At 39.7% G+C, this 15,822-nt stretch overlaps 1 protein-coding gene across 15 annotated transcripts in view; it reads right to left on the reverse strand.

Annotated features, from left to right (window-relative positions):
* Nucleotides 1-15,822, reverse strand: part of foxp1b (forkhead box P1b) — a 232,979-nt gene that overhangs the window by 54,054 nt on the left and 163,103 nt on the right. Inside the window, exon 1 of one of the 15 annotated variants that reach the window (XM_038285237.1) lies at nucleotides 1,740-1,972. The exons of 13 other annotated variants lie outside the window; for them this stretch is intronic. Coding sequence is in view for 1 of the 2 variants with exons in the window: in XM_038285236.1 (XP_038141164.1) it covers nucleotides 893-919 (27 nt within the window). In the remaining variant the exon portion in view is untranslated. Of the gene's footprint in view, nucleotides 1-892; nucleotides 1,077-1,739; nucleotides 1,973-15,822 lie in introns of those variants that run through there. One more of the 15 variants, XM_038285236.1, reaches the window with a different exon arrangement.

Genomic DNA, 15,822 nt, shown 5'->3' on the forward strand with positions numbered 1-15,822 from the left:
AAACAGAATCATTTTCTCAGTGTAACATGTTAATAACCTCAGCTCCTTTGGCTGGAACTGAGCAATGACGATAAAAAAGGTTTGCACCATGCAATCTTATCATTATCTTAACATCTTGACCTTTCCAGACACATGGTTTCTCAAGTGTAAAGTGAATCACCTTTCGTGAAACAGAGACGTGCATACTTCAAGCACTAACGACCCTAGAAAAAGAAAAAAAGTGAGCCGTTTTTCAAGTGAAAACACGTTTTTTCTTAGAGGTGCCAGGGACTAAGAGCAGACGGCAGCTGGTAGCTCCCTATATCACTTCCAAACTATTCCCTGGTCTGTCTCCTGTCTTTGCTTGCCTGCTCCAGTACAAAGCAGAGCCCGTTCCTGTAACGGATATCCCATGGAGCTGCGTGGGGCTTTGCAGGCTGCCCCCTTTTCTCTCTCTGGGTACACAGCTAATATCTGGTTCCCTATGTCATGCTTTTAGAAATGACAGGTGCTGGCAGCCCCCTTGCCTTGACAGACCACTGCACAAATAACGCTCCTGCCTGAAAGGGCTAATGCACTACTAATGAACAATAAATCAACTTTGATTACAAACTGTCAGCCCAATCAGCTCGCACTCCAGCTATCCCCCCAAACTCTGCGAGTCCCGTCTGCACAGCTGCACGGCGTTACCAACCATCTGATCACCTCCTGCAGCTCTCCTCTAGCTAAGGCACACGCTTTTTAAGTACCGACGCAGGGAGCTGAAACTTAGAAATAAAGTTGGTGGTGAAAGCAGCAAAAGCAAAGACACTTTTTTTTTGGTTGTTTCACTTTGGTGAGACGTAATAAAGGGTTTTATAAAAGTCACAGAAAATAGACACAAACTAGTAAACTAATGTTCACACACTCTTACTTTGCTTGCAGATATTATGGATGACATCTGGAGCGACAACTTGCTTTGTGGTGACTGTGTCAAATATAGAGCTGTCCCGGCCTCTGTCTTAATTCACTCTGACACCCCGAAGAGAGTGAGAAATTAGCCTGGAACATCGCTGGCAGCAAGAGAAAAAGTCCAAGCGGCTGTTCTTAACTCGAACCAACAAAAACACACTGAAGAAACCCCACAGGAAAACTAGCTCAAGGTTTTACCTTGAGAAATTTCTCAACACTAAAAAGAGGAATAATAACAAACAATAATAATAAGTTACAAGGTAAGAACAACAGAGCAGCCCGTTTCCTGTTTTTCTAAGAACTTTCCATAATTCAAAGAGGACACAGCCAAGCACCAGATCCTGCTGAACTGGTTGGCTCACAATCAGAAAAGTAAATAAAACTAATCAAACACTGACAGAACTTTGTGTAAATGCTTACAGCAATTACAGGAAATATGTTTTTGACCGAAAAAAAAAAAAAAATTCATTTCTGTCAGCAATAAACAGCACTGTAAACAAGTAAACACAAACACCTGAAGTAGTTTTTCATAAAACATCCAGATTCAGCCTCTGTAATAATCAATCCCAATGATCTGCTATCATCTTTCTCTCACTGATCTCGGTGTCAGACTAAAGCCGTGATAACTCCTCAGCTCACACAAACTGCACATGACAAAAATAAGCAATTACAATCACAAAACATCAGCAGCTCACAGACAACAAAGATCCATTCCTCCCTTTTTTCTCCGGTCAAATTAAATTGTCAAGTTCTTCTTCTTTAACACAAGAAAGCTGGCGAAATCAGAGAAATCAATCATATTGACAAACCTGACAAACTCCATTTAGCTGGCAGGGTAAACAGAGTGCCGGGCCACGCGGTGCGGAGTGAAGCAGAGCGGAGAACGCAACGGCGAGGGGAAGAGAGAGAGTGAGAGAGGAAGGGAGAGAGAGAGAGAGGCGCTCAGTCAGGCTGGGGAGAGCAGTAGAGGCTGAGAAGAGGCGCTGCTGTGCTGCCGAGCCTCCAACCTTCCTCAGGATACGGACAGATTGCACGCGCGAGGTTGCTCCCTGGCTGACAAGATACAAAACTATCCAATCAACCACGCCCTTCTCCACCAATCACAAGCAGCGCTCTAAACATAATCAATTCAAATGGGGGCCACACAATGGGGGATTGCAGGTGAAACCATGCCTTTGTGAGGGGGGCCCCTTCAAAAAAAGAAAAAAAAAAAGAGAGAGAAGAAAAAAGCCACAGTTGACGGCTGTTAACCCTTTGACCCTTTGCTGGGACTCTGGCCGTGCGACTGAAACAATAGAAGCCTGAAGAAAAAGGGCCTTTAATTAAACAACAGATATGTAAACACAGCTATGCAGCGGAAAGAAAGAAAACTGGCCCCACTATCAGTGCCTTTATTGTTCTGCTAAACGGTAGTGTTTACACTGCCACAACAAAGGCACAACTCACTTTAACTGCTGGAAAAAAAAAAAAAACAACAATACACATGCTTTGTTGTTACTTCTTCTTCATAAAATTCCCCAAGAGAAAATAAGTCTACATTAACTATTTATTTATGAAAACAGTATTTAGTTAAATAAAAATCAAACAGAGGCATTTTTTTCTCCAGGTTTTAAACTCCTATCCTTCAGTTTGCCTTCAGAAGAGCTTAAACCCACTTATATTAACCGCTAACATTACACCAGCTACAAGGCAATCCATCCAACTCCATCCCAATGAGAGCAATTAGCTGTCATGATATCATCACACTCTCCAACACCCATGTGCACTCAGCCAGGGGAAGAAAACAGGACCCTGCCACCTACTGGAGAGCTCACTGAACTCACCAGGAGGGAGGAGTGGGGAGGCCCTCAGAACAGACATGTTCTGTTAATCCAGCTGAGCATCTCAGAGAGTCAGCAGAGCTCAGATCTATTTCTACTCCAATAAATCCAACTTTAGGAAAATAGAATGAGCTGCTAATAAGGTATTACTAAATTAACTAAATTACCCTACCCACTTAAAGAATTAAAGATGAGATTAACACCTTATGATGTTCATTATCATGACAATAAACAGAGAGCGGAACAACAGAGCTCTAAAACCCGGCTCTCATCAAGAGCTACAAACCTTTTGGCCAAGGATGAAGGAATGTTCCTGGGATGCATTCCAGTCTGCAAACACTAGTGGTAAAATAAACAAAGTGCCTGCATAACAAGCCACTGCTCTCATCTGCTAATAACTAACAATAGGCTCAGCAAAGATGGCCTGACCTATATAAATTATTGACTGAGACGCCTCAAGTGTCAAAAGTGACAATTCCAGTAGGCATCATAGTGAATAATTAAGCAGAAGAAAAAGGGGGCTTTTATTTTCTATGTGACAAGCAAAAAGACGGTGCATGTGCACACTAAACACACACACACACACACACAGAGCGGTTTAGGCTACGGCCACACTGCTCTCCCCCGGCGCTCTCCCTGGGGTGGCATGTCGGCGTATTCTCAATAAAACACCTTCTTAGCAGTAATAGGCCACTGTTCTCATTTCAACGCTCCCAAAGGCCTCATGATAAATTTAGCAGACACACAGTTCAAGCTTCTCCTCTCACAAACTGTCTTTCTAATCCATTGCCTCTGTGCCTGTGCCATGTAAAATAATTACACATATGTGTCGATGTGATACAGACGCTGTATAGATTTCTTTCTTTTTTTCAGCCTGCACGGAGAGAAACATCAATATCCTTGAGGGTTGAACCGGCGTCCCTTGTGATAGTTTACAGTGGGAGCTGAGCGATTGTGTTCTTGACAGAGTGGATGACATTATAAAATACTCCCATTTCCTGCCTGCCTGAGTTAGAGTGAAAGTATGAGTTAATGTCTGGTCTGGCCAGGGCTGTACTCCGCTTGGCTAAAGATAACGACTCGGCTCCAGTTACAAAGCCTTTCCCAAAACACGCACGCAGCCGGTGAATAAGCTGCCCCGGCACGCCGGTGAATGTGTCACCGCTTAAGAAAAGAGGAAGGAGAGGAATGGAAGAGAACGGAAAGGAAGTGGGGGAAAAAAAAAGAAAATGTAAGACTGCAATCGTTGCTTTTGTTGGAAAACCTTGGTGACCAGGACCATTGTCATGAGAGAACAAACACAACCTGTTTCTGAGAGCCTGTTCGAGTAAATGATTGTTTACTAGCAGAGGGACTCAGCAGGGCAGATGCAGGACCTTCATAAATAACACCTGCTCTACATAAAACTGACAATACTGCCTGGTCCTGCTGTACGAGATCTTTTTTATTAAGTGTTTAAAAAAAGATTCCCTCAAGGACACAGATTTCATTCAAAGCTTTTAGGAAACATCTGGGAAGTAAAAAAAAAGCATTACACTCAACAAAAAAATTACAGTAATGCTCAGAAAAAGGAGACATGGAATGAGCTGCTCAATCATTACTAGGTATGGGACAGTTACCCCTATCAATGTAAATATTTTTCAGTGATATCAAACCTACATTTTTGATGAAGGATAACATATGCCCCATTTACACTACCCTTTTAAACTGTGACAACTCTTGAGTGTAAATGGAACACAATTGGACCGTGCCAGACGTAACCGAACCCCGCTAAATCTAATACTAGATCAGTATTAGACAGTAGGGCTCGGCACGGTTCAGTTGTGGCACGGTTCTCTGATAACAAAGAGCGCATGAGCAGACCGCTTCATCTCCTATTTACAGTCAGCTGACTCATTTGGCAGGTTGTCCAGCGTGTCCGGCTGTGTAATTAACAGATTTCTTCACCTATTCACAACACAAACTTCTTCTCAGTCTATTAACAATAGATGATATCAAAAGAGCGTGGTGTGAGCTAGGATGCTGCAGAGCTCAGGCTCTCATTGAAATTTGGGAGGAGGACGCTATCCAGGCAAGTTTCTCAATGTTATGGGCGCTGCCAATTTGTTTGCGTAATTCCCGCCTCAAGAGCTGTAGTATTGTGGACCGCCGATAGGAGGCAAAGAACCGTGCAAGCATTCCAGTTTACAGAATCAACTCAAATACATTCCTTCAAGGTTTAAATGTGTGCAATCCAGAGAAATATGGTGTTATTAGGGGAGTGTTGGCCTAGTGGTTGGAGCAGTGAGCTTGTTTTCTGAGAAGGTTGGAGGTACCCGGTTCGATCCCCACAGCCTCGACTCTGGGCTCCTGAGCAAAACCCTGGCAGCCCACCGTTCCCAAGGGGATGGGTTAAGATGCAGAAATTAATTTCTCCAGTGTGAGATTAATAAAGTTTAATTACTATTATTATTAGCTTGAGTTGCTAACGGATTTTTTTTTTTAAGAGGCATCACTTTATTAAGATTATAAAAGGTTACAAACATCTGTTCATATCCTTTTCAGAAAATATAGATATGAGATATATAAGAAAGTGAAAAGAGTTTTTTTACCAGCTGGATAAAATAAGATAACATCTTGCTGCTGCACACTGCCAAAAGTTGGATTAAATGAAGCAAACACAGTAGTTTGAAGTTGCTAGGGGAGACAGATTTGGCTATTTGGAAACATTTCTGATTCTAAAATTATATAGAGAAGTCATACATGGAAACTACTGTAAAGAAGCACAAACCATTAGTCCTACTGAGGTAATGCCATTTTAAAATTACAGTCAGTAGGACTGTCGACTAAAGCAGGTTTGACTGACTAACCATCCAACGTGTAGGCTGGTTGGACTTGTGTTACTCTGAAAAGAGCAGACACTAACAGAAATATATTTTGCACAATAGGTATTATTCATAATGACTACTAAAACTACAGCAGCTCTGTGTATGCAATAGAATTTAGGTTCTGTTTTTGCTGGAAAGCATCATAAAAAACATTAAGAATGATAGAACAAAAAATAAATATGACAGATTTTAGTATTGATTTTGCCGTTTTTAAAATGATCAATATTTTATCTGAGTTAGGGTTCAGTTTCAATACAGGGTGCATCCATTTCATATTAAGAGATAGCTGAGTATATAGCAATGTTTTTGCTGGATCCTATTTTATTTATCTTGTGCTTCTGCACCATAGTTACCATATCTAAATAAATGGTTATATTGATTTAACATGGCTGATTTTTTGTTTTGTTTTCCACTGTTGGCTTCTAACAAGTATCACTAAAATAAAAGCTGATCTTTGATCTATGTTGTGCCTTGATACGACAGCAAACCCACCTATTTACATCTGCAGTCTGCCAATCCTCCCTCGGATACCTAGAATAAGTCATATTTAGAGCGAACGAGGTTATCACCCGAAGCTGAGTGGAGTTACAGTAAGTCATGGCTGACTCACTCTGTTCCTCCTGGTCTATTATAAATGGGTTTGGTTATTTACTTTTAATTTCAGCGCTCAGAAAACGCATCGTTTAGTCAGCACATGTGAACTCTGTATTTGCAAAATATTTCCTGAGGTAATATGCCAACCAGAGTATAACGGAGCTTGGTTTCACCGTGCACGGCCTTTTGTGTGGTTTTTCACTTAGTCAAAACAAGAGCACTCATGGCTTTGAGAAAGCGTCAATTTAAGGAGGTGGGGGAATTTCTGCTCTGTCTTGTTTGGTGATTGATTCATATCTGATTTAAATCGAAAACTATATTAATACAAAGAAACTCTGTGCTTAGTATTTTTAAAAAGCAACAACAGTGATTGTGTGGTGGACAAGGAGATAAAAATAACCCAATCACTAAATCTGAAGCTGTATTTAAGTTTAAATAGAAACAGCATTGGATTTGTAATGAAATCACAGCGCAAATAATCAGCTCTTATATTTCTCCCAATTAACCAGACTAGAGTAGAAACATGTTTGTCTGTGGGTGGCTCAAGTCATCACTTTAAAAGGAAGGAGACTTAGTAAATCTACAGCGCCGCTAACCACTATGATTAACTGCTTAGCTAACCTTTTTTCTGCGGGCTGTATTTGTTAGCTTGTCCCATTTCCAACAATAACTAGAGGAACCTGACTGAAATATTTCACATACTATTACCGGCTGGAGGAGTTCTCTTTTTAAGGAACGTTTTCTTCTTTTCTAAGCATTTTAAACCACTGCTTTGGAATTCTCACTGAATTAAAACTCATGAGCAAAACATAAATTAATGTCACATAATAATGGAAAAAAATAAAGTTAAGATTATTTTAGTCAATGTCAGTGCTAATTATTTTGTCTGATTATTTGTTTTCTTTGAGTAAAACTAGTTAGGAAGCCTGAAGAAATTTCAGTTAATAAGTATTGATTTATTTTGGTATACAATATCCATCTGAATAGACCTGAAATATTTTGAAAAAATATTGTAAGTTACAGTTGTGCTTGAAAGTTTACATACCCTCCCATTAAAGAAAACGATAAATTCACACTAGTTATTCAAATAACAGAAAACTGAAAAGTAATAATAAATTACAAAGTACAAAATGATAGTTATTTAAAATAACATTTATGTTACTCATTTTATTTTGAATCTTTAAAAAAAAATATTTAAAAAAACAAACTGTTCCAGATAGACCCAGTCCTAGACAATTGAAGTGCATTTCTTGTGAACAATGAACTAATATGCCTGTCAACAGGTGCAGAAGTCTGACTGAACATTTCCTGAGCATTACAGTAAACACCAGATTCTAGTGATTCCAGTTGAGTGTTGCTCAACAACATTTTAGTTCAGGAGCTTCAAAAGCTTTATTTACTGGTTTTATTTACTAATATAAACATAAATAAACATACATACATACATACACACGTATATATATTTATATACACACAGACATATATATATGCATATATGTGTCTATGTATATACAGTATACACACACACTTACACACGCATATACATATATACACACACATATATACATATACATACATATATATATATATACATATATACATACATATATATATATATATACATATATACATACATATATATATATATACATATATACATACATATATATATATATATACATATATACATACATATATATATATATACATATATACATACATATATATATATATATATATATATATATATATATATATATATATAGATATATACATTAGGGGTGGGTATTGCCAAAGAAGTCACGATTCGATTTGAATCACTATTCACAGGCCACGATGCGATTCTATCACGATGCATCACGATACTTGAATTATTGCGATGCATTGCAATATTTTCTCCTCCATGTTTTGTTTTTGAATGACTCGGCACAGTATCCCACGGCCGGAAATGCTTGTGACACAAGGCAGCGTGCGTCAACACATTTGCAGCGACATCTACTGGACTGGAAGTGGTATTGCAATTGTTTTTGGCTGATGTTCGCCAACCATTCATGCAATTTTATTTATTCATTTTTTAAACTTAATAATCGATTCTTGGCATCAAGAATCGATGCAGTAGATCACGAATATTAGAATCACGATGCATCATCATCACGATTATTTTGCACACCCCTAATATACATACATATACATATATATATATATATACATATATACATACATATATATATATATATATATATAATAATAATATAATATATATATGAATAAATCCCCAACAGTGTCACCAGCAAAGCACCCCCACACCATGACACCTACTCCTCCATGCTTGACGGTAGGAACCACGTGTGTAGAGTCCATTCGTTCACCTTTTCTGCATCGCACACACAATGGTTGGACCCAAAGATCTAAAATTTGGACTCATCAGACGAAAGCACAGAGTTCCACTGGTCTAATGTCTATTCTTTTGTTTTGTTTTTTTAGTCCAAGCAAGTTTCTCCCGCTTGTTGCCTGTCAGCAGTGGATCCTAGCAGCTATTTTACCATGACGGCCTGATCCACACAGACTTCTCTTAACAGTTGTTCTAGATATGTGTCTGCTGCTAGAACTCTGTGTGGCATTGACCTGGTCTCAAATCTGAGCTGCTGTTAACCTGCGATTTCTGAGGCAGGTGACTCAGATGAACTTATCCTCTGCAGCAGAGGTGACTCTTGGTCTTCCTTTTCTGGGGCTGTCCTCAGGTGAGTCAGTTTCTTTGTAGCGCTTGATGGATTTTGATACTGCACTTGGGGACAATTTTAAAGTTTTGCCAGTTTTTCGGACTGACTGACCTTCACTTCTTAAGTAACTAGTTTTTCTTTACTTAGCTGCTTCTTGCTTGTCATAATACAAATTCTAACTCTATAATTCTATTCAGTAGGACTATCAGCTGTGTTTCCACCTGACTTCTGCACAACACAACTGATGGTCCCAACCCCATTTATAAGGCAAAAAAATCACACTTAATAAACCTGACAGCCGACACTTGTGAAGTGCAAACCATTTCAGGTGACTACCTCTTTAAGCTCATCAAGAGAATGCTAAGAGTGTGCAAAGTAGTAATGAAAGCAAAAGGTGGCTACTTGGAAGAACCTAGAATATAAGACATATTTTCAGTTCTTTCACACTTTTTTGTGAAGTATATAATTTTACAATTGTTCATAGTTTTGATGCCTTCAGTGTTAATCTACACTTTTCATGGTCATGACTCTTTGAATGAGATGTGTCCTAACTTTTGGTCTGTACTGTATATATATATATATAAATTAGTGCTGTCAAAATTATCGCGTTATTATCGCGTTAACGCGAGGCCATTTTAACGGCGATAATTTTTTTAACGTGAGATTAACGCTATGTGGTTTTATGGTACAATTTTCCAAGTACATCCCGCTGCAGCCTGCGGGAAGGCGGGGCTATTTTCCCCCAGTGTATGCATTTCTCATAGGCTTCGAGAGCGGAGCTCCTCAAGGAAAAAAGACGCTCATACACTGGGTGACGCTAGTGCCTTTTCTTTAAGCCCCACCACCAACAAACAAGTTGAGTGTCTGGTAACTAGTAGCAACCTGAAATACGCTGAGAAAACAGATTACTGAGGTGAAATGGAATCTGCTACGGCACTCTTGCTGTCACAGGTCGGTATCGTGTGTGTGTGTGGGTGGGTGTGTCTGTGTGTGGGTGGGTGGGTGTGTGTGTGTTCTCATTTTTGTTAAGAGTCTGAAAAGTAACTTTCATAGACTACCTCCATCTAGTGATGTCGGTCTATTGATTTTGATGTATTGATTGAAAATTGTTCATTATTATCTTGGTTAATTAACATCTAATGTTAACTGTACTACATTTTATAGCAGTAGGGTAAAATGCTTGTCTTTGTTCAAAAGACTGTATTAACTGTAAAGACTGTCTTTTACATCAGCCTGTTTTCAGGGCCTTTTTTTTGGCTACATACACTATATTGCCAAAAGTATTTGCTCACCCATCCAAATTATTGGAATCAGGTGTTCCAATCACTTCCATGGCCACAGGTGTATAAATTCAAGCACCTAGGCATGCAGACTGTTTTTACAAACATTTGTGAAAGAATGGGTCGCTCTCAGGAGCTCAGTGAATTCCAGCGTGGAACTGTGATAGGATGCCACCTGTGCAACAAATCCAGTCGTGAAATTTCCTCGCTCCTAAATATTCCACAGTCAACTGTCAGCTGTATTATAAGAAAATGGAAGTGTTTGGGAACGACAGCAACTCAGCCACGAAGTGGTAGGCCACGTAAACTGACGGAGCGGGGTCAGCGGATGCTGACGCGCATAGTGCGAAGAGGTCGCCAACTTTCTGCAGAGTCAATCACTACAGACCTCCAAACTTCATGTAGCTCAAGAACAGTGCGTAGAGAGCTTCATGGAATGGGTTTCCATGGGCGAGCAGCTGCATCCAAGCCATACATCACCAAGTGCAATGCAAAGCGTCGGATGCGGTGGTGTAAAGCACGCCGCCACTGGACTCTAGAGCAGTGGAGACGCGTTCTCTGGAGTGACGAATCGCGCTTCTCCATCTGGCAATCTGATGGACGGGTCTGGGTTTGGCGGTTGCCAGGAGAACGGTACTTGTCTGACTGCATTGTGCCAAGTGTAAAGTTTGGTGGAGGGGGGATTATGGTGTGGGGTTGTTTTTCAGGAGCTGGGCTTGGCCCCTTAGTTCCAGTGAAAGGAACTCTGAATGCTTCAGCATACCAAGACATTTTGGACAATTCCATGCTCCCAACTTTGTGGGAACAGTTTGGAGCTGGCCCCTTCCTCTTCCAACATGACTGTGCACCAGTGCACAAAGCAAGGTCCATAAAGACATGGATGACAGAGTCTGGTGTGGATGAACTTGACTGGCCTGCACAGAGTCCTGACCTCAACCCGATAGAACACCTTTGGGATGAATTAGAGCGGAGACTGAGAGCCAGGCCTTCTCGTCCAACATCAGTGTGCGACCTCACAAATGCGCTTCTGGAAGAATGGTCAAAAATTCCCATAAACACACTCCTAAACCTTGTGGACAGCCTTCCCAGAAGAGTTGAAGCTGTTCTAGCTGCAAAGGGTGGACCGACGTCATATTGAACCCTATGGATTAGGAACGGGATGTCACTTAAGCTCATATGTGAGTCAAGGCAGGTGAGCAAATACTTTTGGCAATATAGTGTATTTGTTATTTTTTGCTACATGCCATCTTCTTGCCATATGTTTCTATGGCATAAATCAGTATCTGTGACCTGTTCTCATTTAAAAAAAAAGAACATTGGCACAAACCTAGCCTGTATGTATTTTTTGTATGTCATCGAGAGTATTTAAATGATTTTCAATCAGAAAAAAAATTTGCGATTAAAATGCGATTAATCGCGAGTTAACTCAGGCATTGATGCGATTAATCGCGATTAAAAAAATTTAATCGATTGACAGCACTAATATAAATATATAAATATATATATATATATATATATATAAATAAATATATATATATATATAAATATATATATATATATATAAATATATATATATATATATATATATATATATATATATATATATATATATAAATTTTTTTGTATGTATATTCAAAAACAATGTCACGATTTCTAGTTTTTTGTAAGTATTGCCAATTTAATTTCTTTTACTGCCAGCTGTATGTTTTATTTTTTTTGACCCAATGACATTTTCCAATGTACTACTGTCACTGACAGGTGGTGGTGGATTGCTTAATGGTTGATATTTTTAATAGAAAACAAAAAAGAGAAAATGTACAAACTTATTTGAGATATACCAAAAAAGAAACAACCATACACAAAAAACAAATATGTCAAAACATAATACCAAAAACAATAAATTTTTTTGTTACTGCTTAGACTCGAAGTTAAAATCTAATCTGAATAATTGTTAATCACTAAAAACCACCAAAATGAATCACAATAATTGCTTTTATTTTTAAAACTCCAGGCCAATTTATTACTTTGCCACCCTAATGTTCATTTCATTGCTAAGTGGCTGCTCAATTACTGTCTGAAGACTGTGTATGCACATGACAATAAACGTTGTCCAAGTCTATTTGCCAAAATACTTAGAAAAATAATTTCGGTTGGCACTGCTTTAGTTTCCTCATGTTGACTAACCATGTGTTCTTACCTGAAGGTATTTACTAATAATAAAATTGGTGTTTTTTGTACAGGGTGAGAAGAATTTCTTTCAGCCAGCTGACTGGCAGTCAGAAGCACTAGGTGGGGGAGGGTCAGTCTAGCTTTGGTCTATGCTTTACCAAAAATAACTCCAGTAAATCTGTAACTTCTTGTGGCATTTCATTAAATGTACCTAAACCCTAGTGGTTTTTAAGCAACAACATTTTAAGCTGGACATAAACTGTATAATTATTTAGGCCTCACAGTGTGTTCTGTAGTATACAGGGGGTAACGAGGGGCAATCAGCCTCTCACGACCACCTTCCGATCAGGAATCTTAAAGTCTAGAGTAAATCAAACATGTTTGAAAATCAATCTGCCCTCGTAAGGTGTTAGTGAGAAAATCCTGCTGTTGCAGCAGAGCTATGAGCCGATTAACCAGAGCCTCATGAATGGCACATGTGAAAACAAGGGAGTTCCTCTTCTTCCAGATTGATAAGTTCGACCAGCACCATCTCTCGGCGCTGAATCCTATGTCTGGTTCTTAGACGTACAATGTGAGCAGTTAGATCACATCAGTGCGTCGGGCCACACAGTGTGAGAACATACACCGTGAGCTGTGAACTTTTAAACCCTGCGATTTCATCGTACAGTTTGAGCTGTAGCTGAGTACAATGATTAAAAATATCGTACGATGTATGCCCGGCTTTGGACATTTTCATAATAATAACCAGCTAATCCTCACTACATAGATCAGAATTTATCTAAAAAAAGCCAAAGTGGCAATTAGTTTATGCTCTCTGAGGCTGCACTTAAAAAACGCCCCGCAGAAAAACAAATGTTAGAGTTTTCTCTCCTTCGAACAAAAGTGAAAATGGAATTTGAGCTGCCAAGCTGCCAAAAATGTGCAGTGACACCCCAGGAGAAATTGCTTTGTGAGCTGATGCTGACTTGACTGCACCTTGCATAGCTGTTAGTGTTTATTAATGCCATGCCTGACTGTGCTTCCATCCATCCTTCCACCCCTCGGCAAAGGGCGCGTGAATCACTCTAAACAACACATGCCTGACATCAAGATATAGTGCCAGAGGATGACACGGAGATAAAACAAATTGTGAGGGGAAGTGCATGCCTGTGTGTTACTGCGTGGATTGTTCAGTCGGTTGGAAGCTTCGCTGCTCGAAGGGAAACATCAGGCCTCCAATGAAAAGAAGCTTTTGAATATGGCAGAGTGGCTGCCAGCGCTGTGACTCCAGTCAATGAGACAGTCATCCACTTGGCTGGGAGAAAGCTCCCAATGCAGCTGACCTCCTCCGATCCACAGTCACAGCTTCACTATGTGGGATAGATGACTTCATCCTGACAGGATTTATCCCTAACCTGGTTTTAATCTTTACCTTCCACATGATACATTTTACAGTATGACAAGAAACGAAGCGGCGCTAGAGACAGCCGGCTGCGCTGTGTCACATATGAGGACTGACAGACTGTATCACCTCAGCGCAGCGCAGGCATCAGAAAGTGATTTTATTACTGGACTGTTCTCCCTGCTGCCCTCTGGAAAGAGGTTCCGCAGCATCCGCTGCAGATCCACCAGGTTGTGCAACAGCTTCTTCCCCACTGCCATCAGACTGTTGAACCTTTGATCCACAATCCGAACTCTGCACCTATTGCACATTATCGGGCATCAAATGCTGCTGAACTTTTAACTTTTAGCCCTTTAAATTGTTCATCTCATTGTATTTTTCAATAACGCATTTTTTGCACAAATGCCATTTTGCACTGAACCACTGCAACTTGCACACTGTCTCTTATCCTCTGCACTGTTCACACTTTGACCACTGCTGCACTTTTTGTATTTTTCTATAACTCGTGCCATTTGAAATATCAATGCAACGTTCATAAGCTGTATGTAACGCAATTTCGTTCTGTATGCACCCTGTGCATACAAAATGACAAATAAAGAAGTCTAAGTCTAAGTCTAAGTCTACAGCCTCCAATGGAGACAACCAACAAAAACAGAGAACTGAACCTGGAGGTCATGTAAAACTGAAAAACGAAACAATATTACTCTAAGCAGTAAGGAAACAGAGCTGTCAGATTCTAGTAGTGTAATAACTTTAACTTAAGGAAGAATAGCATCAGGGTATCAAAACTAATGTAAAACTAAAATGTAAAACATGATCTAACTGCTTTTATAAAAAAAAAAAACACCAATTATTCCTACAGCTTTTCACATCAATCAAATGATTACGATATCATCAGTCATTTTAACTACAGTGTGTAACTGTACTTTAAAGACCTTTAAGCCAAGCCTAACGCAGGGTTTCAACTTTTTGAGGGAAGCAGATTATTTAAGAATCTTGCTTTTAAAATAAAGAAAATGTCACAGTTTCCATCCACGTTAGTTTTTCTCTTTAACTAAGCCAAACAGTACCTGGCATGGCTAAATGTCAGATGAGCAAAATCTCACCTAGCTCAAATTGAAAGTGCCTTAAATCTGATAACTAGTGACAATTTCCTAAGACATGAAGATTATTGTAGCAGGGCTTATGGTGGTAAATCAAATGTAATCATATGTACAGAATGTTATTGTCTTTACTGTTGCTTAACAATGCCAAAAACTCAGAACAGTGATCCAGACTTGTGGCTTGTGGACACGGGGCTGTCGCTGCCACTCTGGGCCTGTGAAGGCACCTCAGAGTGCTGCCTCCGATCAGCCTGCAGCGCTGGCTGAGCTCCAGATGCCAGGCCTTGGCCTAGTGCTCTAATGAGTTACAGATTGGAGCTCTGTGGTGTACATGTGTCAGGATGATGCCACGGGCCTACTGAAAAAACAGTGGGAGAGAGGAGGGAAAGAGAGCCGACGGCTTCTCCCCGTCCTGTCAGCGAAAGCTTGGCCCCTGGATTGTGTCACATCACGCTTCCCCCCAACAGACCGCAAATGAAGGATGTGAAGAGCAAACGCAAGGAGGGGGGGGTCCTCTCCGACTTAAAAGGGCTTTCACCTAGTAGACTAAAACGTTATCTTTGACCCGGTGATGCCCTTTGTAAGGGGTGGACTCTACAGTTTAAAAAAAGAAGAGAATAAAAAAGAAAAGACGATGCTTTACCAGGAGATCATTTAAATTCTTCATTATAAGGTAGAGCCTCTGTTCCACAAGTAAAAAAAAAAAAAAACATTAATAGTAGCTTCTAATTTATTAATGAAGACCAGTGAAAACAGCTTTCATTGTCTTTTTGCATCTGGATTAAAAAAGGTAGTGTTGATAAACAAGAACTAGATCTTTCTATAACTAATGCAGATTATTTAAGCATAGGTTAGGATCAGATATCTGTGTTTCTTTTTGCATGCAGGAATTAAAAATAGAAAAACAGCAGGTTGATTAAAACCCAGATCAAATAGGGTCAAGAAGTGGAAAATT

This window comes from Cyprinodon tularosa, unplaced genomic scaffold (genome assembly GCF_016077235.1).
Source record: "Cyprinodon tularosa strain WSP-4 unplaced genomic scaffold, ASM1607723v1 ctg209, whole genome shotgun sequence".
Classification (NCBI taxonomy): domain Eukaryota; kingdom Metazoa; phylum Chordata; class Actinopteri; order Cyprinodontiformes; family Cyprinodontidae; genus Cyprinodon; species Cyprinodon tularosa.